General features: G+C 40.3%; 1 protein-coding gene across 1 annotated transcript in view; it reads left to right on the top strand.

Moving 5' to 3' along the window:
• Positions 1 to 656: 656 nt before the first annotated feature.
• Positions 657 to 25506, top strand: part of LOC115776626 (5-hydroxytryptamine receptor 3A-like) — a 65265-nt gene continuing 40415 nt past the window's right edge. The window contains exons 1-2 of the mRNA XM_030724352.1: positions 657 to 918; positions 5025 to 5093. Coding sequence (XP_030580212.1) covers positions 657 to 918; positions 5025 to 5093 — 331 coding nt within the window. The remainder of the gene's footprint in view (positions 919 to 5024; positions 5094 to 25506) is intronic.

Raw genomic sequence — 25506 nt, forward strand, 5'->3', positions numbered from 1 at the left:
TGAATCCAGATAGTAAAGATGTGAATCCATGATTTGTGTTCAGATGTATTTGTTTAGATCCAAACAAAGTTGCACACAGCAGGTCATAAGTCACTGCAACATACAGAACTTTGAAATATATCTGGACAACTGCACATTTCCTTATCAACGAGGATGTGGGTTCAAACGCTCTTAGATGTTCACACATTCATCAACCACACATGAGTGATATGAGTGTGAGGTAAAGAACAAAAACAAAAAACAGCCAGTTAATTGCTCCATTAGGAGAAACAGGTAGATCCTGTTATAATACATATTTTGTTGTTGCTGCAATTAGAGATGCCAGTGATCACCAGTTATTTTATACTAATAATTTTCAAGTTCACTGCTGCCTTTATAAAGCAGAATGCACAAACTTATCCATGACATTAACAGTGCTTTTTGTGTGTGTGTGTGTGTGTGTGTGTGTGTGTGTGTGTGTGTGTGTGTGTGTGTGTGTGTGTGTGTGTGTGTGTGTGTGTTGGGGGGAGCATGGTTAGACATTACACTTTTCTTTGTTTGGATATTGTTGTGAATATACAGAGCACAGTCTGCCATCACAGTCTCAAGAGTGTAGAAGAATACTGAGGCCATTACATGAGGAAACCTCCAACAGAGATCCTGTGGAAGGTTTAAGAATGGAGGCAGACGGACAGATCGAGGCTGCATCTGCAGTGATGCTGATGTTGCACCCGTCTGTCGTGGTGAAGCGGGAGCTGAGTGTGAAAGAGAAGCTTTCAATTTATTGGTCAATCTACATCCCTATCCTCACATATGGTCACGAGCTTTGGGTAGTGACCGAGAGATCGGGATTGCGAATGCAAGAAACAGAAATGAGCTTCCTCCACAGGGTGGCTTGCCTCTACCTTAGAGATAGGCTGAGGAGTGCAGCCATTCAGAGTAGAGCCGCTGCTCCTCCACATTGAAAGGAGCCAGTTGAGGTGGTTCAGGCATCTGACTAGGATGCTTCCTGGGCACCTCTTGGGTGAAGTGTTCCTGACATGTCCTACCAGAAGGAAGCCGTGGCGCAGACCCAGAACACGCTGGAGAGGTTATATCTCTCGGCTGGCCTGGGAACATCTTGGAGTCCCCCAGGATGATCTGGAGGAGGTGACTGGGGTGAAGGAGGTCTGGGCTTCTCTGCTTTGGGTGGATGGATGGATGGATGGATGGATGGATATTTACCCAGCAAGCTAGGTAAAACTGATAATGTCAGAAACTGACTAAAGTGCGTGCAATTGTCCAGGTGAAAGTAGGTGCCAGAGTAAAGTGAACTTAAAATTTTTTATTAGGAAACAATTTCTGCTTGTTTAGATCTGATTACAACAAGAAAAAAACCCACTCTGTTACTTTTTCACCATTTCAAACTATGATTTCTCCTGATGGAGCACTAAACTGTGGTCTCTCCACCTCCCTGCTTCTTACATCTTCTGGCAGATGGCAATTAACTCTTGAAAGCTTTTACCCACATCCTGATTTTAGCAGAGCCACTGAGGAAATGTGTTGTTACACAGATAGAGGCTCAATATATAGCAATTACTTACTGACTGTAGCATTAAGATAGTTTGCCATCAGGCAAAGCAAATCCAAGAGAGTTGGGATGCTGTAAAAAAAATGTGAATAACAGAATGCAATGATTTGTACATCTCAGAGCCAACTCCTTTTATTCACAATAGCATATGATGATACTTTATTGATCCCACAATGGGGAAATTACAGTTAACAGAACACCATCCAAGAAGACAACCAGAACAAACATGGGGAGACAGGTGAACTGTGGCCATGCTGCCCCCCTTCTGGAGGCGCTGCCATTAAAAAGACAGAAACATAGTGAAAACATATAGGGATGAGTGAGGGAAAAAAACATCCCATACTTTGTATACATACAAACATACACAGAATATAGAAATCATCAAATGAATAAACAGAAAAAAAGTACCACTTTAAGAAAAAGATCAGTTCATTTTGAATCTGATGGCAGCAGCATGTCTCCAAAGCTGGGCTGTGGCAACAAAAGGCTGGAAAAGTCCAATGAAAACGGTTATAAATGGTTATAAAAAAGAGCATTTAGTAAATGTCATAGTAAAGATGTGCAGAGGTTTAATTTGTAAACATCTGCATCTACAAATTGTGGAACAATTTCTTCAGTGTCATCATCTACAGTATATAATACCAAAGGATTGAGAGAATATGGAGAACTCTCAACAGAAGGGACGGGCCTGAAAATCAGCAGTGGATGTTTGTGATCTTTGGGCCCTCAGGTGGCCCTGTATTAAAAACAGATGTGATTCAAGCATGGAAATCAGTGCACAGCCTCGGGAATATTTTCAATAATTTTCACTAATGTTTATGGAAATTTTCTTTAAAAAAGGAAAGTTTGCATCCAAAATCACCGTCAGATTCACGGCACGTCTATACTGGCCAGTTTTGTTCTTACAGCTGTGCCAGTGACTCAGAGATATACCAAATCCACAGGTTTCTGCTCCCTGTCTACAATCTGCATACTATCTCAATACCTTCACACCCCCTTATGCCCCCTGTGTGTGAGGAGGTAGAGAGGATAAAGAGGTGGCAACGTAAGACAGAACCGTGTACCACCAAGACAAGAAACTGGCTGAAGAGACTTGGATAATGGAGTCAGAGAAAGAAACCTTAAGAGGCGTAGCTTTCCACAGTGTTCCTATGGACTGATGACCTTTTTGTCCAGCCACTCTCCAGGAGGCTGTCTCCAGAGTCATGCACTGAGGTGAGTCTGACTATATACTATAGCCAGTATCTGTGGACCTCATGCACTAGCTCAGGCTCCTTCTCCACCAAAGAGGTGACATTCCATGTTCCAACTGAGCCTCAATAGCTGGGGATCAGCCCACCAGGGCCTCCACTCTTCACACATTACACCCGACCCCTAAGACCCCTCCTACAGGTGGTGGGCTTACAGGAGGGCCATGTCTCTTTGGGCTGTGCCTGGCTGGGTACCATGGGATAAGGCCCGGCCACCGGACGCTCTCCTTCAATATTAGAGAAATTTTTCAAACTGATATGAGTTTGAGTTTTTCCATAATATTCCTCTTCTACAAGAACGTAATTATTCATGTGTTAGATATTGCTTTTTTTTGTCTTGTTTTGTTTTTTGTAACTTTTGTTTCTTCTTCTAAAATATATTTTACTTTTATGATGTGCAATAAAATAATCTACATCATCGTAAAGCTAATAAAACCCCTAAAACTTGATCTAAAATACTTATTTTGGGAAGTCTTTCTGTAATTGTAAAAATTAGATTAAAATAATCAACTTTCTCAAGAAATGAACTCTTTGCCATTGTTGCAGCCACCCGCTTTGAATGGTATCAGTCCATTAAATGAACGTTATTAGCTGCTAATAACTTTCATTTAATGGACTGATAACAAGCGGTGGTTTCAGGGGTTTGTGATGTCGTCTATTTCCCAGAAGAATTAAATTATTGAGCTATTTGTCTGTTAGTGTTATCAGGAGCACTAAGAGTAAATAATTAGTTTGAGGCAGGATTTTCATTTGTTGCAGTTCAGACAAAGATAATGCAAGGCTGATCCAGCATTTGTAATATTTTTCAGCATTTTTAAGAGGCTGTAATTGAAGTTAAAATCTCTGTTGCCAGTGTGAAGCGGGGGGGAAGGGTCCTGAGCTCAGAGAGTGGCAGGATTGTTAATTTATTCCAGATGATTATGTATTTAGAGATTTTATAATCCCGGGTTATACTGAAAGTTTCTTGTAATCAGATATGTGGATCTCTAGATATAATAATAATAAATCATTGGCATATAAAGGCTTTGTTGTGTGTATTCTTGTCGTTTATTTCTTTTATTTTTTCTGATGCTGCAGCAAGTGGTTCAGTGAATATGGGAGTTAAAGATGGACAGAGAAGGCATCATTGTCTGGTTCCCCTGGGAAGTGTCAGATGTCTGTGATGTGACCCCGTTTGTGGTTATTGTGGCCCTGGGTGAAGTGTTTTTATCCAGTGGATGATCAGCTCTCAAAAATCACATCTGTGCAGGGTACTGCATAGAAATGTGCAGTTTACTTTATCAAATGCATTTTCTGTGTCTAAATTAGGGGCGAGACTTATTAAGCTGAATAATCTTCAAACATGCCTGCCCACCCTCTGGCCCATTGGTCTTTTCATTTACCCCTCCCTCTTCTACAGTAAGGCAAAGTCCTTTAACAGACATAAATAGAGCAGGAAGCATCTGCAGACATCACAGAGGACGGACGTGTTTACAGAGCTCTGACAGCAAAAATGATCACAGATTTCTTCTTCCTGCTCTTACTCATAGGTAAGCTAAGATTATTCTGTCTGATTTAACACAGGTGATCATTTCTGCTATTTTTATTATTATTATTTATTTAAATTCAGGAACACTTTGTTTTTTATTCTAATAGATAAAAAAATCAGTTTAAGGACTGCTTGATACTCACACTAGACAGTAAATATGAGACATTGGCATCAATAAATAAGTTATTAAATTAAATTAATACGATATTTTTATATCACTGTGTAGCTTACTAAATCAACCTTTAAGATGATATTTGGAAATTTACAATCAAATTTTAAACAACGACTCACAATGTTTCACAGTCCTAATGTGCATTTTAGAGATTTATACTTAAAAAATACTTAAAAACCTGCAGAAAATGTGTCAAAAATGAATAAATAAAATAAAACTCCTTGGTAACTGTTCATTTGTAGAAGCAACTTAATAGGAGAATCAGCTGGATTGGTGAAAGGAAAAAGAGGATTGTTTGGAAAATAGGATGCTGGGAGTTTGGTTGGCATAAAAGACATTAACATAACTCTTGCCTCCCTTCATTGGCTTCCAGTGAAATTTAGACTTATGTATCTATGTTTGTAGGTATGTATAATTATATCATAATCTCATTGTATATGACATTTGGATTTTTCTGTAATGTGACACACTCTGCAAATGTCTGTTTGAACTATGCTAAAGATTTTTTACTCTTTTTTTTGTCAGGTGGACATGGCTCCAGTTCAGAGCTACAAGATGGTGATCAACAAATAACCAATGAGACCATTATCAGAGGTACAATTATTTTATTAATTGTTGTCAAAATCAACTTGAACATACACACATTATGTACATGAGAAAGGTATTTTTGCATTATGGCTAAATCCCTGAGTTTAAATACTGTATTTTTTTAACAAATATCAACACACAAACATGTGGCAAAGAAAGCGCACCATCTTTCAGTTCAGAGGTTTTACATATCAGGTCAGAACTGTTACTTTGTGTTTTTTACTTGTGAAGGAAGGCGCAATAAACACATAAACACATACATATTGATGTATCAGAAAAATATCATGTACATGGATCCTCTCGGCTCATTGCAGTCTGGCAGCAGTTAACTACAACCAACCTTACCGAGAAGTAGTGCTGCAACTAACGACTATTTTGATAGTCGATTAGTCATCGACTTTTGAAACGATTAGTCGACTAATCGGATTATGAATCACATAATTATGAAATGACACTTATTTAGCTATCAGCTTTTACATTTAGCATAAGGTTATTTAAAATGTGGTAGTAAACACACAGAAGATGGATACTTCATTCAAAAATTTGAATCAGGTTTGCTGCTGATATAACTAACGGTCCATTTTTCCAACCATAAAAAATATAAAGTACTTTTTCGTCCCTGTAAAACAAAGTTGGCACAGTTTCACCAATAACCCCCATGACTAAGCATGCTGCTGATTGGTAGCCGGTCTTTAATTCTGACGTCATTTCCGGGTCCAAATGCTCCTAAATAAACAGCAATGACTGTTCACTATTAAATATGATTATAACATTTCTTATCAACTGCAGCCATTTCCGCTTCTCTATCTCATCGGTAAAATGACAGCTGAGTGTTTTTTTTTTTCGTGTCAGATCGGTTAAAACAACTAGGGACACAGCATTGCAGCATATTGATCACGTGACAGTTTGGACCTGGAAATGGAATTCTACCATCACTTAACCGGATTGCCCATGGTGAAGCTCGCCAGAGATAGACGGACAGGAAGATATCTCACTCCGTTAAGAAAATCACCAGTAATAAAAAACGACTATTATCGACAATTAAATTCGTCATCAACTATTTTTATTGTCGATTATTGTCGATTATTGTCGACAATGTCGACTAATCGTTGCAGCCCTACCGAAAAGATAACCTAACGTTTTATTTTCCTGCTAATCACAACCCTATTGGTTCAAAACAGGTGGGGGCGGGGCTATGGTTTAGACCTTGCCTTTCCTTTGTTGGTGCACAGGCTGGTCCCAGCCCCCCTGGCACAGCCAATCAGCAGCACAGAAACCCTAAAGAGGAAAACATCTACAGACCAGGCCACACTCTCCTTAAGAAGATGTGGCTATTTTGCATTTTCTGAAGCAGTGGGAGAGTGACATTTTTACTGTTCACTTTTCACTTTAATATGTGTGTTATGTTAGCGAATTTATCAGGGATCTTCGTACAAAATGTATTCTTCAAAGCCGTGACGTTGAACAACAAGATTAATATCTATTTATACAGCTGTGGAAAACAATCTGGTGACTACTGGGCTCACATTTTATCTGCTCTCTGCCTCTCTAATTTATTTAATTCTTCAACCCACTGCTTCAGCCACTGCTTAGTTATTTTAGCTATTTCATTATTTAATCCAACTAATAATTTATCAATTAACCAACAACTATCTTGTTCTATCTAAAAAGAACATGGCAGCACGGTTTTGCGAAGTTGCATCTAAACAAACTGCAAGACATCTGGACCAAAGTGGAGATGTTTGGTCAAAGTGCACAGCACCAAATTTGGAGAGGACCAAACACAGCATTTCAGCACAAACACCTCATATCAACTGTCAACACGATGGTGGAGGAGGGGTCATATGAGTGATCTGAGTTTGCTTTGCAGGAACAGGACCTGGGTAACTTGCAGTTATTGAGATGACCATGAAGTCCTCTGTATACCAAAATATTACAGAGTTAAATATGAGGCCATCTGTCCAACATCTAAAGAAAAGAATCAAGGTGCTGCAATGGTCCAGTCAAAGTTCAGACCTTAATCTGACTGAAATGCTGTGGTGGGACCTTTAGAGAGCTGTGCTTAAATGAATGCCCATAAACCTCACTGAGCTGAAGCAATGTTGTAAAGAAGAGTGGACCAAAATTCCCTCACAACAATGTGAGGGAATTTTGGTCCACTCTTGTGATGGAGTGATGGAGAACAATAACTGTTATTGCTGCTAAATGTTGTTCTACAAGCTGGCGCCTACTTGGTTTTTCCATACAGTTTTTCTGCATTTTGGCTTATGTCATTAAATAAATAATGACACTGAGTAACATGTCATGTGCTGTTCATCTGAGTTTTTACATAATTGTAGAACCTAGTAAAAAGAGGACAATGTTTTTACTAGTGATCCGATATTCAGTATCGGTATCGGTCCGATCCTGACCTAAATTACTGGTTCAGATATCGGAAAGAAATAAAAAATGCAATCTGAATTCGATTAGTGACTCAATATCCACGGGTTTCTGGAAGAGCACACGTAGGCTGCCATGACAGACTGCTACTTCCACTGTGCGGTTTTATACTTCCGGTTACCCAAAGTTAGAGCCAGAGTTAATGACAAAATTCGGTTACTTTGTGCTGTAACGGGCGGCTTTATTAGTTGGAACATGAGCTCATGTTCAACTTGTGCTGTTGTCGGTTGTCACTACATCAGTCTGTACAGTTTTTCAAATTATTTTATTCTGTAAATTTGTTTTTTTTCCCCAAATTATACTACCCAGTTGCACATCCTATTACCATATTTTTTCCTTATGTTTTAAGTTTTCCTTTAATGTACAGCCTCTTATTTTTTTACGTTATGTACTTCCGGCGCCGCGCGAGCAGGCAGCCAGTTTCAGCAGCTCCGCACTAATTCCGTGTTTTTTCTCATTTTGTTTAGTATTAGATGTGTTTTTGTGTTTCTGTATCTTCTGCTCTTTTTCCTCATGATGGAGCAGACTTTTTTCTGGAAAACTTTTTATTTTTTATTTACCCTTTTTATGGTGTTTATGTTTGGAGACTGCGAGAGTGGCCACGCTCCTATTGTTTACTCTCGGGACCAGCTGATCTCCATCGGGCGCTCCGCTGTGCCTACTCCTGCTGAACGACTCGATATTCCCCGCGAACTGAGAAGGAAGAGACGCGGGAGACGTGCGGGCATAGGTCGTCGTTGCCAGGGGAGAAGGTACAGGCCCGTCTGACGACTCTGCCATAGTTGGCCTCATCACAGGTGAGGATGACTCAGAGTACAGACAGTGGACTCAGGACTTTGTGGACTGGTGCCAGCGGAACCACCTCCTGATCAACGCCGCTAAAACCAAGGAGCTGGTGGTGGATTTCCGCAGGCGCAGACCCACCACACGGACACCGGTGAACATCCAGGGAGTGGACATTGAGATAGTGGACTCTTATAAGTACCTGGGTGTTCACCTAAACAATAAACTGGACTGGACTCATAACACTGATGCGCTCTACAGGAAGGGTCAGAGCAGACTCTACCTGCTGAGAAGGCTGAGGTCTTTTGGAGTGCAGGGGACACTCCTGAAGACCTTCTATGACTCTGTGGTGGCATCAGCCATCTTCTATGCAGCAGTATGTTGGAGCAGCAGCTTGTCTACAGCTGAGAGGAAGAGGATAGACAAGCTCATCAGGAAAGCCAGCTCTGTCCTAGGATGTCCTCTCGACTCAGTGCAGGTGGTGGGAGACAGAAGGACTCTGACCAAAATAACATCACTGATGGACAAGGTCTCCCATCCCATGCATGAAACTGTTGCTGAGCTGGAGAGCTCCTTCAGTGACAGACTGCTGCATCCTAAATGCACAAAGGAGCGTTACCGCAGATCCTTCCTCCCAGCAGCTGTAAGACTTTATAACCATCACTGCTCCCAACAAAAACCACAATAGCCTACACAATGTAGGATAATATATAATATACTGTAAATAGTCCGGCACATCATGCACATTGTATATAGTGTTATTATTATTAGTAGTATTAAGGTTAATATTGTTTGTTGATTTTATATATATTCTTTTCTTAATAGTGTGAATTATTATATCTTTATTTATATTTATAATAACTGCGGCTGCTGTTACACCCAAATTTCCCCTCTGTGGGACAATAAAGGCTGTTTCTTCTTCTTCTTCTTCTTATAGTGTGACACTACAGCATACAGCCTACACAAAGCTTAAACAATGCCTGCCTTCATGTAAACACGTAGCAGTTAGTAAGATGACAGCTGCGTGTCTCTTCGATCACAGCCTTCAGCCAGTCCAGTGTTTCTGTTTCAGTGATCTGAACACTCTGATATCCAGATCAGTGATTTAACTTCCACAGAATAGCTGCAGCATCACTTCATGATTTCCCTAATCAGCGATACAGGAACAGCTGACTGTCTCCACCGCTCCACTTTCCCTTAGCATGACCCACGCTAATGCTTTTTAGAATAGAATAGAATAGAATGCCTTTATTGTCATTATACAGGATGTACAATGAGATTGGAGGGCCACTCCTGTTCAGTGCCATGCAATAGAAAATCAAACTCTCTAAAATAAAAATAAAAATATTATAATCTAGTATAATCAAGAAATACACAGAAAATAAACAATGTATAAAATATACAAAAAATAGAATGTATAAAAATATATACATACATTGGTGCATCTGTACATTGTAAGAAAAGTAAATAAGTGTATACATATAATAATGAAGATGATGAATATTGCACTTGGTGAATGAATATTGCACTAGTGAATGAATACTGGATATTGCACAATATAGGAATGTTAGATATTGTTCAGTATGAATAATATAATATTGCACAGAGATGTGGGTGTTGCACAGTTACAGTGGGTGAGTGTGAGAGTTCAGGGTGGTGATTGCTCTGGTGAAGAAACTGTTCTTGAGTCTGTTTGTTCTGGCTTTGATGCACCTGTAGCGCCTGCCAGAGGGCAGCAGGTCAAACAGGTCAAAGCCAGGGTGTGAGCTGTCCTTGATGATGTTCCTGGCTCTGCTGATGCAGCGGGAGGTGTAGATGTCCATCAGGGAGGGGAGAGGGCAGCCAACGATTCTTTGTGCTGTCTTGACTACCCTCTGAAGCCTGACCCTGTCTGCCTCAGTGCAGCTGCCGTACCATACTGTGATACAGTACGTCAGCAGGCTCTCAATGGATGAGCGGTAGAAGGTCAGCAGCAGGTTTGAGTCCAAGTTGTTCTTCCTGAGGACCCTCAGGAAGTGAAGTCGCCGCTGAGCCTTCTTGATAACAGCTGTGATGTTATCTGACCAAGAGAGATCAGCAGAGATGAGGACACCAAGAAACCTGAAGGTGTGGACCCTCTCCACATGCTCGCCGTTGATGTAGAGGGGAGCTGGGTCAGTCCTGTGCTTCCTGAAGTCGATGATGATCTCTTTGGTTTTCATGGTGTTCAGTACCAGGTTGTTCTCTGAACACCAGGCTGTCAGCTTCAGGACCTCCTCTCTGTAGGCTGCCTCATCTCCCTTTGAGATGAGTCCGACCACTGTGGTGTCGTCAGCAAATTTGACGATGAGGTTGTTATTGTGGGCCGGACCACAGTCATGGGTGTAGAGGCAGTACAGGAGGGGGCTCAGCACACAGCCCTGTGGGGAGCCAGTGCTCAGTGTGCGGATGGAGGAGAGATGGGGGCCAAGTCTCACAGTCTGGGGCCGGTTGGTTAAGAAGTCCTTGATCCAGGAACATGTGAGAGGGGGGGAGGCCCAGGGTGTGCAGTTTGGTGGTGAGAATGTCCGGGATGATTGTGTTGAACGCTGAGCTGTAATCCACAAAGAGCATGCGAGCGTAGCTCTGCTGCTGCTCCAAGTGGCTCAACACAGAGTGGAGAGCTACAGCGATGGCGTCCTCTGTGGATCTATTTGCACGATATGCAAACTGATGGGTGTCGAAAGTGGGGGGCAGATGGTCTTTGATGTGCTGGAGAACCAGCCTCTCAAAGCACTTCATGATTACCGGTGTGAGGGCCAAAGGGCAGTAATCATTTAGGCTGGTGACAGATGACCTTTTGGGCACGGGGATGATTGTGGCTGTTTTTAGGCAGGGGGGTGATGACTGCTTGGGCCAGGGAGCGGTTGAAAATCCTGGTGAGAATCAGGGTGAGCTGGTGGGCACACGCTCTGATCACCTTGCCAGGTACTCCGTCTGGTCCGGCAGCCTTCCTGGGGTTCACTGCCAGGAGCACGCGCCGTACCTCATGCTCCTGGACAGTGAGTGGGGTGCAGCCTGGTGAGGGGGGCAGGACTGGAGCAGATGGGTGGTCCTGAGGTGTCTCAAAGCGAGCAAAGAAACAGTTAAGGTCCTCTGCTAGTGACACACTCAGGTCTCCTGCAGTCACATCACAGCCTCTGAAGTTTGTGATGTTCTGAATGCCCTGCCACACCTCCCGTGTGTTATTGCTGGACAGATGGGACTCTATTCTCCTCCTGTAGTCCATCTTGGCTTTTTTAATTCCTCTTTTCAGGTCAGCTCGAGCAGCACTGTACAGAGCTCTGTTGCCTGACCTGAAGGCAGCATCACGGGTTTTGAGGAGTGAACGGACCTGGCTGTTCATCCAGGGTTTCTGGTTAGGGAAAACCCGGATGTTTTTGCTAACAGTCACATTTCCGATACAGAACTTAATGTAGTCCAGTACCGTCCCTGTGAATGTTTCTAGGTCCTCGTGTTCGAATAAGTCCCAGTCTGTGTATGCAAAGCAGTCCTGTAGGTCGGAGAGTGCGTTTTAAGGCCAGGTTGTAATGGTTTTTACAGTAGGCCTGGCTCTCCGTCTGAGGGGGGTGTATGCTGGGGTGAGCAGCAGGGAAAGATGGTCGGACTGGCCGAGGTGGGGGAGGGGTTTGGCTCTGTAAGCGTGCTTAATGTTGGAGTAAACATGGTCAAGAGTGTTCTCCCCTCTTGTGGAACATTTGACATGTTGGTGGAATTTCGGGAGTACAGTCTTTAAGTTGGCCTTGTTAAAGTCTCCCGCGATAATAAGAACACCATCGGGGTGGACCCGCTGCTGTTCGTTAATGGCGTTCAGCAGGAGAGAGAGCGCCATGCTAACGTTAGCATCGGGAGCTATATACACAGCTGTGACGATCACTACTGTTAGCTCTCTGGGTAGAAAAAAAGGCCGACATCTTACAGACATGTACTGTACTTGAGGTCTGGGGAACAATGTTTGTCTATGATTGTTCCGTTGTTACACCAGTCCTCATGCACGTAAATACAGAGCCCCCCTCCCCTGCTCTTACCGGAGTCCTTGGTCCGATCTCCGCATAGCAGAGTGCGGCCTGCTAGCTGCATGCTAGCATCGGGAATGTGCGGGTTTAGCCAGGTCTCGGTGATAATCTTTACACAGCAGTCACGAACATAGCGATTTCCAGCCAGCTCTAACTCTAGGTTGTCCGTTTTATTTACCATGGACCTGGCGTTGGAGAGATACAGGCTCGGCAGAGGAGGTCTGTGTGGTTGGCATTTCAGCTTCAGCATAAAGCCGGACCTGCAGCCTTGCTTCTGCTTCCTCTCCCTCCGCCTATGGCGGCGCCTTCCAGACCCGATAATCCACGGAGCACCCGGCGGTCTTTTAGCTTTGCCGATGCTCTGGCTCGGCTCTACAGCTGCTTTAAGGAAAACAACGTTGCCTTGTTTGTTCAGCATTACTTTATTGATTTTATTGCTTTGAAGGTAATCTGGTGCTCCTATAATTACATAATTTCTCGCCATCAACACCTTCGGAAAGAACAAAGTAACTGATAATGTTGATGTAGCTGACTTCGGGCCATAATTTCATGTTATTTATACAAGTGACGGGTGAGGCACTGTTACCTCGTTGCATCCTTGCAATGTATCCACCTCCGATGTGGTACCATTTAGGCCAGGTAAAAGAAACTGCAGTGTCAAAAGTTTTAAATGAATGGCAAGTGTGTAAGCCCGCAACCGTAAACAACAGCGCAAACGGACGTAAACTACCGGGTTCTGCTATCAACTATGGGTAGTGGCGCGAAGTCAGGAATACTGTGGATAGACCTGCAGTAGAAACGTATTTAGGAGAATGCTTGTGAATACAAAGCATTACAAGATTACGCTCACACAGCCCCCAGTTTTTCAACATAAACACTGATAACACAACAACAGCAGTCAGCTGTTCTACGTGCAGTCTGTCTGCACAAGCGCAAAGAGGCGGAGCCAGTGAGCTCAGATGGAGCAGAAGGAAATGTTTTTCTTGTGTCAAAGTGAAGCTTTTCCCTGTGTAACCTCCATTAAACCTTTACTGGGAAACAGCTGGAGGACCTTCATCAATCAACTGATCAGTAAGTGAAGAAAAGAGAACTTTGTAGCTGCTCCATCCACCCTGTTTGTTTCACACAGGGAAAAACTGCAGTACGGAAGTTAAAATATGCAGATGAACTGTTAATAAGAAAAAGTATTTCTTATCCAGTTATTTGGGTAATTGATGAAATAATCGATAGAATACTCGATTACTAAAATAATTGATTGTTGCAGCCCTAATGAAATTTGCAACATACCATAAGCCAGTGCATCACTTTCTCACATTAGAGCAACAGGATTCAGGTGATAGAGCGATTGCTGTAAGTAAGTAAAGTTTATTTATTTAGTGCTTTACACAGACAAAAAGTCACAAAGTGCATACATATTAACAACATATTAGCATTACCATATTAAAAGAATAAAAGATAAAGTCAACAGAAAGCCTGGTTAAACAGAAAAGTTTTCTTCTGTTTTTTAAAAGATGCCACAGAGTCAGCTAAACAGACCTGGAGTGGTAAACAGTTCCAGAGCTTTGGCGCCACTGCCTGAAAAGCTCTGCCCCTCCCTGGTTCTTAGTCTTGTACGTGGGACTAAAAGATTTTGATTTTGTTGTGTGTGAGACTGTTGACTTATGTAAAAATTGTACAGGCATTTAAAAACAATTGTTTTTTTGTTTTTTTTAAATTGGATTAAATAGGTATCAGACATAAAAAGTGGTATGGCGTCATCCCTAATTTTTTCTATGTTCTGATATATATAAAAGCTAAGAATTGAAAGACGATGTGCCTTTCACAAAATTGTATTATATATAAATCAAGCACATATGCATGCATTTGGGTTTCTTTAAAGTCTAAAATACTTCTATATTTCAGTTACTAAAATATATAACATTTTATTTAAAAAGAATAATGAATAAGCTCAAGCAATCAGCATTGACTACACATAACCAGACAAAGATTTCCTGCAAAAGTCTAAATCAGTTTTTTTTAAGTTTTTGTGATGCATAAAAACTAAAAATATGTGATTCCACACTCCTTCACCTACGACTGCATCCCCTCCCAAAGCAACACCTCCATCGTCAAGTTTGCTGATGACACCACCGTCATTGGGCTGATTACTGGGGGAGAGGAAGCAGCTTACAGGGAAGAGGTGGCCCAGCTGGTGTCCTGGTGCCAGGAAAATAATCTCTCCTTAAATACAGAGAAGACTAAGGAGATGATTATTGACCCGAGGAAGAGAAGAGACCAGCATGCTCCATTATTCATCAACGGGACTCAGGTGGAGAGAGTGAAGACCTTCAAATTCCTTGGCACCCACATCAGTGAAGACCTCACCTGGACCTACAACACAACACAGACTGTCAAGAAAGCTCAGCAGAGACTCTTCTTCTTAAGGAAACTGAGGAAATTCGGATTATCCCCCAAGCTCCTCAGCAACTTTTACAGATGCACTGTGGAGAGCATCCTGATAAACTCCATCACGGTGTGGTATGGAAACTGCACCAGTCAGGACAGGAAGGCTCTCCAGCGTGTCATCAAAACAGCACAATTCATCTGTGGAGCTGCCTTCCCATCACTACAGGACACTTATAATACCCGGGTAATAAAGAGGGCACACAACATCATCAAGGACCGTACCCACCCACAGCACACACTGTTCACACTCCTGCCGTCTGGCAGACGTTACAGGAGTGTAAAAGCAAGAACAACCAGACTAAAAAACAGTTTCTATCCACAGGCCATCAGGCTACTGAACCACTGACTGATTACCAAACTGTGATTACCTGCCTTTCTTTCATCTGTATATATCTGTATATATTGCACTTGCTTTATTATTTATTTATTTTTATTTTCTACTTTTACTTTCCTAATATACTAGTTCTTAAATTTTATTTTAACTTAGTTGCTTATTTCAATTGTTTGTAAAGCAGTCGCAAGTAAGAATTTCATTGCTCAGCATAACCACAGTGTTTTGCGGTGTACATGACAATAAACTTCTTGAATCTTGAATCTTGAATCTTATTATTCAAGTCTGTCGTATATTTTACATACCTCCTTACAAAAAAATGTTGGTGCATTGTCTAAAATGTAAATAAAAACAATGCAATTTGCAAATCTCAAACCCATAGATTATTCACCATAGAACGTAGAAAACATTAAATTATTAAGCTGAGCAAATATAGCATTTTAAGCTATTAAGCTTAATTTAGATTTGATGACAGCAACACACTTTAAAAAGGTTGGGATAAGGCCATATTTCACACTGTGTAGTATAGACGCTACGTTTAACATAGGAAAGAAATTGTTGGCATTTTAGGAGAGGAATTCTGTCCCATTCTTGTCCGATACAGGATTCTAGCTGCTCAGCAGGCCCACATCTTTGTTCTAAACGTTTTCATTTGGCAGTTAGTCTGGTTCTGTCAAAGTCCAGGGTCCTGTTGACCCTGTTTTTTTGTTTTTGTTTTATTTTGTCTGTTCTGGGTTTCTTTTGTTGTGAGGTTTGGTCATGTTTTGATTTTCTAGTTCCTTGTGTTTCTGGGAGTTCTGTATCAGGTCTGCATCTTTGTTCCTTCGTCTCACTTCCTGTTTTATTTTGATAGTCATCTGCTCCCTGGCCATTGTGTTCAGTTCTGCTTCTCCTTGTCTCATCAATGTAATTTGGTTCACCTGTGTTTCCAGCTGTTTCCACTCCCCTCATTATCCCCTGGTGTATTTAACACTAGAACTCTGAAGGTGGTCATTTTGACCTTTTTTAAATTTTGCATTGTGATAACTTTGTTGCTTTGTTGCTATAAACCCCTGTCACTATAGGACCTAAATATGCTTATATTGTATTCTAATATTGTCATTTTATTAAAATTACAAGAGACAAAAGAGTTATGCTTGTTTCTACCTAGAACTCCCATAGGTGGTCATTTTGACCATGATACATCATTTACATAAATTTATAGGATATAATAATATTACATAATAAATATATATGATATGTAGTGATGATGAGGCCCCGTGAATGTGTTGAATCTTTCCAGCCAAATGATCAGCTAAAAGCGTGATCACATGAAGCCCTGTTTCACAGCTCATTTAGGAGTGCTGACATCTGCTGGTCATTTGATGTACAGCAGTCCTGCTGTGCTGTTGGTTGGCACATCTTTTAGCATAATTATGCAATTCTGTCAAAATGTCCATTGGAGGTATTGTAAATCCAGATTAACTAAATCTATGCTGATCATGGTATATTAATAAAATACAAGATAAACTTTAATGATCCCACAACGGGGACATTTGCATATTACAGCAGCTAAGGTACAGAGAAGGGTGAAATAAAATAAAATAGAATATATATATATATATCCTCTGTTTCCCACGTCTTTTTCAGCAGCTCAAATCACATAACGAAGCAGTCACGTGATTTTATTTTATTTTATTTATTTTATTATTTTAGAAAACAGGGCGTCGTTTACCTTTTGTCACGTGGTTTTCTCAAACATGTTACGGGCCTCAAAAGACGCTTTGTTTGGACATGCCCCCTTTTGCTCGGTACAGGCCTCGGGGCTTCGGTACAAGACGTAACATCACGTATGATATGTATAAATATTATTTGTAATCAAAAAAATCAAAGAATACATCTATAATGTTACCTATGAACTAAAGATGGTCGTGGCCATGGGCATAGCTGTGTAAAATTGGAAGCTTTTTGATCCGTGATAACTACCACCTGTTGGGCTATGTGTCGTTCCTGGTGTTCTCATGAACTTGAAAAAAAGGTAACTGGATAATATTTAAACCATAGTGGGGGGTGTTCCCTTTAAAGGCAGTTGTTGACCCATTGTTATTCATCATCACATGAGCCAGGGTGTGAGAAAAATGTGTGGGTCATCACAACAAAGAGAGACCTATGAGACCTTGTCACATGAGCTGGCCTCAACAGGTCACCTGAAGTAAGGTGTGAGTGGGGTTTGAGGCACCTGGAAGGATCTCTAAGCTGTATTGTACGGTGCTGACAGCTGCTGTCATAAGCCATCACCTCTGTTCAGTAGTCATTCACAGTGGACATAGATGACCACTTTCATTATTATTTCAAACCATCTGTGTTCTCGGTCATAAATATGATCAGCGGCATCCTCAAAAGACATGTAGTCAACCCAACTGGGCCTTCATCAAATCAGTGAAGATGCACAGGAATGAAAGTCAGACACAAACTAACATCTCTCACGTAGCAGGTTTGTCATAAAAATGCAGCCACACTCTAACACAATGCTGGTCCCAAGGACAAAACTCCCAAACACAAGCCAAGCAACATAGTGTAAGCTGTGCAGTGCAGCGAGGAGTGCTCAGACCTCTACTTTGGAGAAACTAAACAGCCACTCCACAAAGGTGTGGCATCACATCCACCTCAGCACGACAAGCCTCAGGTGTACTGCTGCACCTAAAGGATGAAGGACACTCAGGATAGTTTGAAAGAGGAGTAAAAGAAGCCATCAATGTCCACTGTGAACGACCATCACTGAACAGAGATGGTTGTTTATTACACCAGTTGTCAACTACCTGCAGCGCAGTCTTCAGATCCCTCCCCAGGTACCTCAACCCCCACTCACACTTTTTTTTTGGAGGAGGGGTACCTGAAAACCCTGTTGGTAATGATCTACACCTTTCTTTACTTATGTGCAAGAGCACATGAATAATAATGGGTCAATGATCACCTCCAAAAGGGGACCACTCCCACTAGGGTTTACATACCTGGGGTTCTCCACCTTTAAAAAATTCCACTCACCTTTTTTTTGGAGCTGTTGAGAATACCGTGAACTGGATGACTGAGAATCTACCAGACATAACTTCCCGCTACTGATGTTCCTTACCACAAGCATATTTGGTTGATTGGTAACATTACAGATCCATGTATTCTTCAATGTTTTTATTGATTATAAATTATAATTATACATATGATATTGATTTTTTTAATATAAATTTAAGCAAATAATGTATGGTGTTCAAAATGACCACCTATGGGAGTTCTAGTAGTTCTAAAATTCTGGGAGTTCTCGTGTTAAGTCCTGTGTTTTCTATGCCTGTTGTCACGTCCTTGTCATTCATTTGTCCTTATCATCATTGTTCTCCTGCTGTGTGTCTCTGCTCTGGATTTATGGTTTTGCTTCAGTCTCGTCAAGTGTTTTGTTTTCCAGTCTGTAGTTTTTGCCACTGGTCCCGTCCAGTCCGGCCTTTTGTTTTGCACTCAAGCCAATAAAGCTGAGTTTAAAGTTTTACCTCTTCTTGGCGTATCCTACATTGGGGTCCTCTTCCTGTCTGCCACACAGCCGTTGAATGACAGTTTCTCAGATGTGCAGACTGCTCATTTCATAAGCAATAATTCACCCCCATACCATCAGAGATCCGGGCTTATGAGCTGAGTGCTGATAAGAAGTCGGATGGTCCCTCTCCTCTTTAGTCCAGAAGATGCAGAATCCGTGTTTCCCCCAAAAGAATTGCAGATTTTAATTCATCTGATGACAGAACAGTTTCCCTCTTTCCCTCAGTCCATTAAACACGAGCTTTGACCCAGAGAAGACAGTGTCTGAACTGCTTGTGACTTCTTCAAACTGTGTATACAGAGAATGAGTTCTGGACGTATTCCTGAGACCATGCACTGATTTGCATAATAAAATCATTCCTATTTTTAATTCCTGATGGCCTGAAGCTTTCTCCCTTGCACACAGCAATTTCTCCAGATTCTCAGAATCTTCTGATATTACAGTATGTACTTTGCTTATCTTGACTTGAGGAACATTATTCTGAATCTGTTTTACAGTTTGTAGATGCAGTTTTTCCAGAATTCCCAGTTTTTCATGTGCAAGTCTTGCACTTAAATGTTCTTAAGTTGATGGTTGTTATGGAGACACAAGTGTGTCTGCAAGTGTGTACAGTTGTGCTCATTATAGATATAATGACCCACTCACTCTTTAATAATGAGCACGGGGAACAAAAAAAGTTACATGAGAGCAACAAGTTTATCTTTGCACAATCTACTTCTCAGAAGCTGTTTCTGTAGCAGATTTTTTAAAAAGAATATAGAAACATGAAGAGTGAAATGCAAAACCTTCTAGATCTGCCTGGACACTTTTCTTTTAGATAGATTTATTACAGACTCGTATCTCACATCACATAAAAAAAACAAAAAACAAAAAACCAATCAATGATAAAAGGAAAAAAGACAAACAAGGGTACATAAAAATAAAACATAAAAAGACTTCTAATCTTTTAGGAGGCAGTAATACCAGTGTTTCCAATATACAGATGTACATCTTACTGCACTATATTTAATGGTAGTCAACAGTATGATAATTGTGTTATTGGACTCATTTAGTCACAAATAAATTTATACATAAGATTCCTTAAAACAGCCATCAAAGAGCTGACAGACACAAACAGTTCACTGGCACTGCTCCATCTGGGCTTCTTTAATAAAAGTCTTAATGCATCATTATAAACCTTCAGTCTCTGAAGGCTGGCTTTTTTAGGCTGCTGTTTTATAAGAGCATTTTCTTTTATCTGGATCTTATGGTAAATTTCAGTAATTTCCTTTCACTAAGGATGGTGAGGTGCCTTTTCTTCAAAAAATGTAAATATAATAATTTACCTAGTTTTAATAAATAATATATAATTTTTTGAGGCAAAACCAGCAAAATCTTCAGTCTGTCTTCTGCCCAGTGTGAATGAAGGCAACAAAAAACTTTATGGCCCCAAATTAGCTCCATTCATGTTCAGCTGTGTTTACAATCTGATCACCACCAGCAAAAGCCGGCTCAGTGCAGTCAGAACAGGCTTGAAGTCACATGGTCCAATCTTGCATTCTGATTTGGTCTAGGGACATGGAGGCATTCACAGGCAATAGGAAGTGCGTTACATAATTCAGACTAGACAGAGACGGGTATTTGCTGAGTTATGATGCTACACGATTGATTGGCGTATAGTACCTGTGGCAGTACTATTCCGGGGGCTGGTGGGCCAGATGTGGCCCGTGGTCCCCCAGTTAACATTCCCTGCTCTAAGATATTCTTTTTATTCCCAGTTATGTTATTAACTTATTGACAATTAACCTAAGTAGTTGCAAAATGTTCATCCAGTTCCTTCATTTTGAGACAACTTACATTTCTCTCCTTTTATTGCCCCCATATCCTTTTTACTTCTTTGACCAGCACAAACTAAGTACAAAAAATAAATAATAATAATAATAATAGTAATAATAATAACGATAATAATAATATCATTTATTTCGTTCATGTCATAATATGATAAAAAAGAAGAAGATGTCATATCCTGGGCCGGTGGCCCAGTGTTTTATGTTTTCTTGGTATTGTTTCTGTTTCTCGAGTCATGTTTTGTTGTCTTTTGTATTTTTGCCCTCAGCTATTTCTGGTTCCTTGTGTCTCCTAGTGTTGTGACTAGTCTGCGCCTCTGTCCTGAATCTGTGTGCCTGTTCCCCGTGTTAAGTCTGCATGTTCCTTGGTTTATCACTTCCTGTTTATTTTGACAGTCTGGTTTCATTTGCCCCACCTGCTGTGCCCTGCTGTTTCCTCTTCCCCTGATTACCCATTGTGCATTTAAGCCCTCAGTTTCCATGTGTTCTTTGTCGTGTCGTTGATGTTATTGTGCCTGCGTGTTCCAGTGTTCCAGTGTTCCTGTGCTCCCTGTGGTTTCCCTTCGTCTCCCTTCTAAAAGGTTTTTTGTATTCATTTTCCCCGATCCCAATAAATACCTTTTAAGTTATGTTTACCTCTGCAGTCCTTCGTGTTTGCCCTTCCTCGCCCGTTTCCTCCCCGGCCATGACAGAAGAGAACATCTTATAATACTTGTCCCTTTTCAAACATACTGAAAGAAAAACAACTGCTTTATGAATAATCAATCCCAGTCCTACCCTACCAATTATAAAATATAAAATAAACAGAAAATAAAAAAATATCCTGCCTTACATAGTTTTAAATTTAGTTAGCATTATTTGTTGTATAGTATTCCAGTATTTTTTATTTTTTTCTTATACATTTTCTTAAATTTCCAAACACTGGAACAACACTTAAATTTAAAATCCAAGGTGTTCCACAGCTTAACTCCATATACAGACACACACATATGTTTTAGTGTGGTGCGTGCAAAAGCAGTTTTAAAACAAAATTGTCTTCTATGGCCGTCTTCCTCAGATACAAACGTAAATTAATTTTGTACAGATATAGGTAGCATTTTCTGTTTAACTTTCCACATAAAAATCAAAATCTTTAAGTCAACTAAATCTTTAAATTTTAACAGTCCAGACTTGACAAACAAACTATTAGTGTTCTCTGTATCCATTCTTGTTAATAATCCTTAAAGCTTTTTTTTGTAACAAAAACAGAGGTTTTATGTTACTGGGATATGTATTACCCCAGACCTCTGTGCAGTATCCAAAATATGCAAGTATTAGGGAATTGTACAACATATGTAAAGAAGAATAATCTAAAACACCCTTATACAAGACCCCAGTACTTTTACAAACCTTACTCTTAATGTAATTTATGTGAGCTTTCCAGTTTAATTTGTTGTCTAAAATAACACCTAAAATTTTTATTTTATTTACTTTTCAATATCAGTACCTTCAATAGTTATTCTTAAATTTTCATTCTTTTTACGATTACCAAAAATCATATATTTTGTTTTTTCCTAATTTGAACATAATTTATTTTCATCAAACCACTTCTTAATTTTTACCATTTCTGAATGTATGCTTACGCTAATGTCTGACAAATTATTTCCAGAACAAAAAATGTTTGTATCATCTGCAAACAACAAAAACTGTCCTATTTGGGATACTTCACAGAGGTCATTAATAAACAAAATGAAAAGTAATGGGCTTAAAACGGATTCTTGAGGAACTCCACATATTACATTTTTTAACTCAGATTTCTGAATATTAATTTGAACAAACTGCTGTCGGTTGTTAAGATAACTTTTAAGCCATTGGTGAGCTGGACCCCTGACTCCATAGTTGTATAATTTAGACAATAACAGACTGTGATTTATGGTATCGAATGCTTTCCTCAAGTCGATGAAGACACCCACTGTGTATTGCTTCCTCTCAGTTGCAGATGTAATCTTTTCTATTAATTCAATTAATGCTAAAGCTGTTGATCTTTTTGCTCTAAAGCCATATTGATTTTTCACTTTTCCTGAACCTCCCCCAGAAACATGGACTGTATTATTCTGCTTTCCATATTGCAAATACCTTCTTGGTTCGGAATAGATGTATCCATAGATTTGGCAATATTTTCTCCAGTATTAATAAAAAAAGAATTTAATTCATTAACCACATCTATGGTGTTGCTTATGACAGTTTCTTTGTCTACAAAATAATCAGGTAACTTTGTGTGTTGTGAATTTGGTTTTATTATTTAATATTTTCCATATTGCTTTCATATTTCCTTTGTTATCTTTCATTTTGTTATTGTAATAATCTTTTTTAGCTTTTTTAAAAATTGCTGTGAACTTATTTTTGTATGTTTTATATTTCGTCTCACAGTTGGATGTCTTATTTTTTATAAACTCTTTATACAATTTATTTTTCTTTTTGCATGTTTTAATTAGTCCTGATGTCATCCAAGGTTCATCACTTTTAGAGCGTTTCTTTGATAACTTTAATAGGCAATATTTATTATAACTGGATATATAACAGTTTAAAAAAGTTTCATATGCTACAATCACATCAGCCACATAAACACCTGACCAGTCCTGTTGTGAAAGCTTGCTCCTAAAATCATTTATTGTTTTATCAGTTCTCACTCTAAAATATGAGGGCTGATGGGAACTCTTACATATATCTCAGATTGCATGTCATATATAGTAAAAACAGGCATGTGATCACTTATATCATTTACCAATAATCCACTTTAAACAACTTTATTAACCTGATTTGTAACGATATTATCAATTAATGTGGAATAAGAGCTAGTGATTCTGCTGGGCTGTGTGATTAGAGGAAAAAGAGACCTTGCATATAGTACATCTAAAAATCAGATGTAAATTTACATTTAGACTGATTGAGAAAGTCAATATTGAAGTCACCTCCTATTAAAAATATTTTGTGATTCCTCAGTGTATCAAGTATATTTTAATTTTTTCCTGAAAGATATCTATTTTGGAACCTTGAGCTCAGTAAATGCAAGCAGCAATCACATTCCTGTTTTTTTTTCCATGTCTATTTCAAAAGCTACACATTCTGTGATTCCCCAACTGCGACAGATATTTGCTCAACAAGTTTGTATTTCAGATGACTATCAACATACAGCGCCACACCTCCTCTTTTTTTCTGGTTTATTTATATAATATAACTTATAACCTTCTATTTCAAAGTCTACATCCTTTTCATTACTAAGCCATGTTTCAGAAAGTGCTATTATTTTGAACTGATTAGTGAATGTACTAATAAAATCTTTCATTTTGTTGAAATTTCCATAAAGACTTTTAATGTTGAAATGAACAAATGACAGCCTATCCTTTAAATCCATCCATCCATTCGCTTATCCTTTTTCAGGGTCGCGGGGGGGGCTGGAGCCTATCCCAGCTGTCATAGGGCGAGAGGCAGGGTACACCCTGAACAGGTCGCCAGCCTGTCGCAGGGCCAACACAGAGAGACAAACAACCTTTCACACTCACATTCACGCTCTCATTCGCACCTATGGGCAATTTAGAGTAGCCAATTAACCTAACCCCAGTGGGAGGAAACCCACGCAAGCACGGGGAGAACATGCAAACTCCACACAGAGAGAGGGAGAGGCCTGGGCCAAGGTGGAATCGAACCCAGACCTTCCAGATGGTATTCTAACTGTGAGGCAGTTAAATTCATAGTCTGTATAATATTGACAGGTGTCACAAATGTCGTTCAACCAATGGCTATCAGGGTCCAGGTCTTCTCTAATTCTCTAATTCTCTAATTCTCTAATGGCAGATGTATTCAGTGTTATATGTTTCTTTTTTTTTAATTTTTAATTAAATCATTTAAGCTACAGATAAACACAGAATGAGATACCAAACAAAAAAAATATTCAAAAGGCAGGTTAGAAACAAAAGCTTGGTGATTGGACTTTCCCTTCCCTCTCTCACCCCGCTCCACCCACCCCCCACCCTCCCATTCATAAAATAAGTTTGTGCTCATAAGAGTACCATAATAGTACCACTCTCCCATAAATTTGATCGTATTGACAAACTGAAAATCCATAAGTTCATGAGCGCAAGAAACAAGTCAAAATAAAGTTGCCTCTCTTAGCAGCCCTACAGGTCACTGTGCTGGAGGCACTTTAGTCCTCCACAGCTGAGATGAAGAGCTCAGCCTTACTTGCATCTTGAAATAGATGCTTGTCATTCCCTTTGGTTAACTTTATTGTCGCGGGGTACAGGAGAAAAGCCTGAAACCCTTTTGTACGAGCTTCGTGCATCACCTTATAACAGGATTTCCGACGCTTTGAAGTGTCCTCACTGTAGTCCACGGCAAACCGTAGTTGGATATTAGCTACTTCACGGGGATTTTTCCTGAATTCTTTAAGAATACGATCCCTGTCGGTGTACCAGAGACATCTGATGATCAGAGGACGTGGTCTCCGCGGCTTACTCCCAGTGCCAGGTTCGGGCAAGCGTCCAAGCCGGTGACATCCCATCAGCACCGGACAGGCCTCGGACAATGTGGGGAACCATCCAGGAAGTTGTTCTCGCAAGTAATCTAGAGCGTTTGCACCTTCAACCCCTTCTTTTAAATTGAATATAAGCAAGTTGTCTCTTCTTGTGCGGTCCTCCATTTCTGTAAGTTTTGCCTGGTATTTGTGCATTGTTTCCCCACACTGAGAGACAGCTTGTTCAGCCTCAGCCATACGCTCTTTCAGCTGAGTCGTGTCTGAGCGTATAGTCCGTATTTCTTCCGTGTGCTTAGATAAAGTTGAATGCATGCTTTCAATGTGCTTCTCAGGCCTGTTGATGTATGTTTCAGCTTTCTCGTCGGCCTCTTTAAAATATTTGGCCATTAATTCATCAATGGCTTTAGTCAGGGCCGCGTTGTTTTCACCAAGCTGCTTGTTTACTTCAGTCATTGTTTGGCTGCTAATGACTGCCTTGTTTCTTGCATT

Source organism: Archocentrus centrarchus, unplaced genomic scaffold (genome assembly GCF_007364275.1).
Source record: "Archocentrus centrarchus isolate MPI-CPG fArcCen1 unplaced genomic scaffold, fArcCen1 scaffold_35_ctg1, whole genome shotgun sequence".
Taxonomy (NCBI): domain Eukaryota; kingdom Metazoa; phylum Chordata; class Actinopteri; order Cichliformes; family Cichlidae; genus Archocentrus; species Archocentrus centrarchus.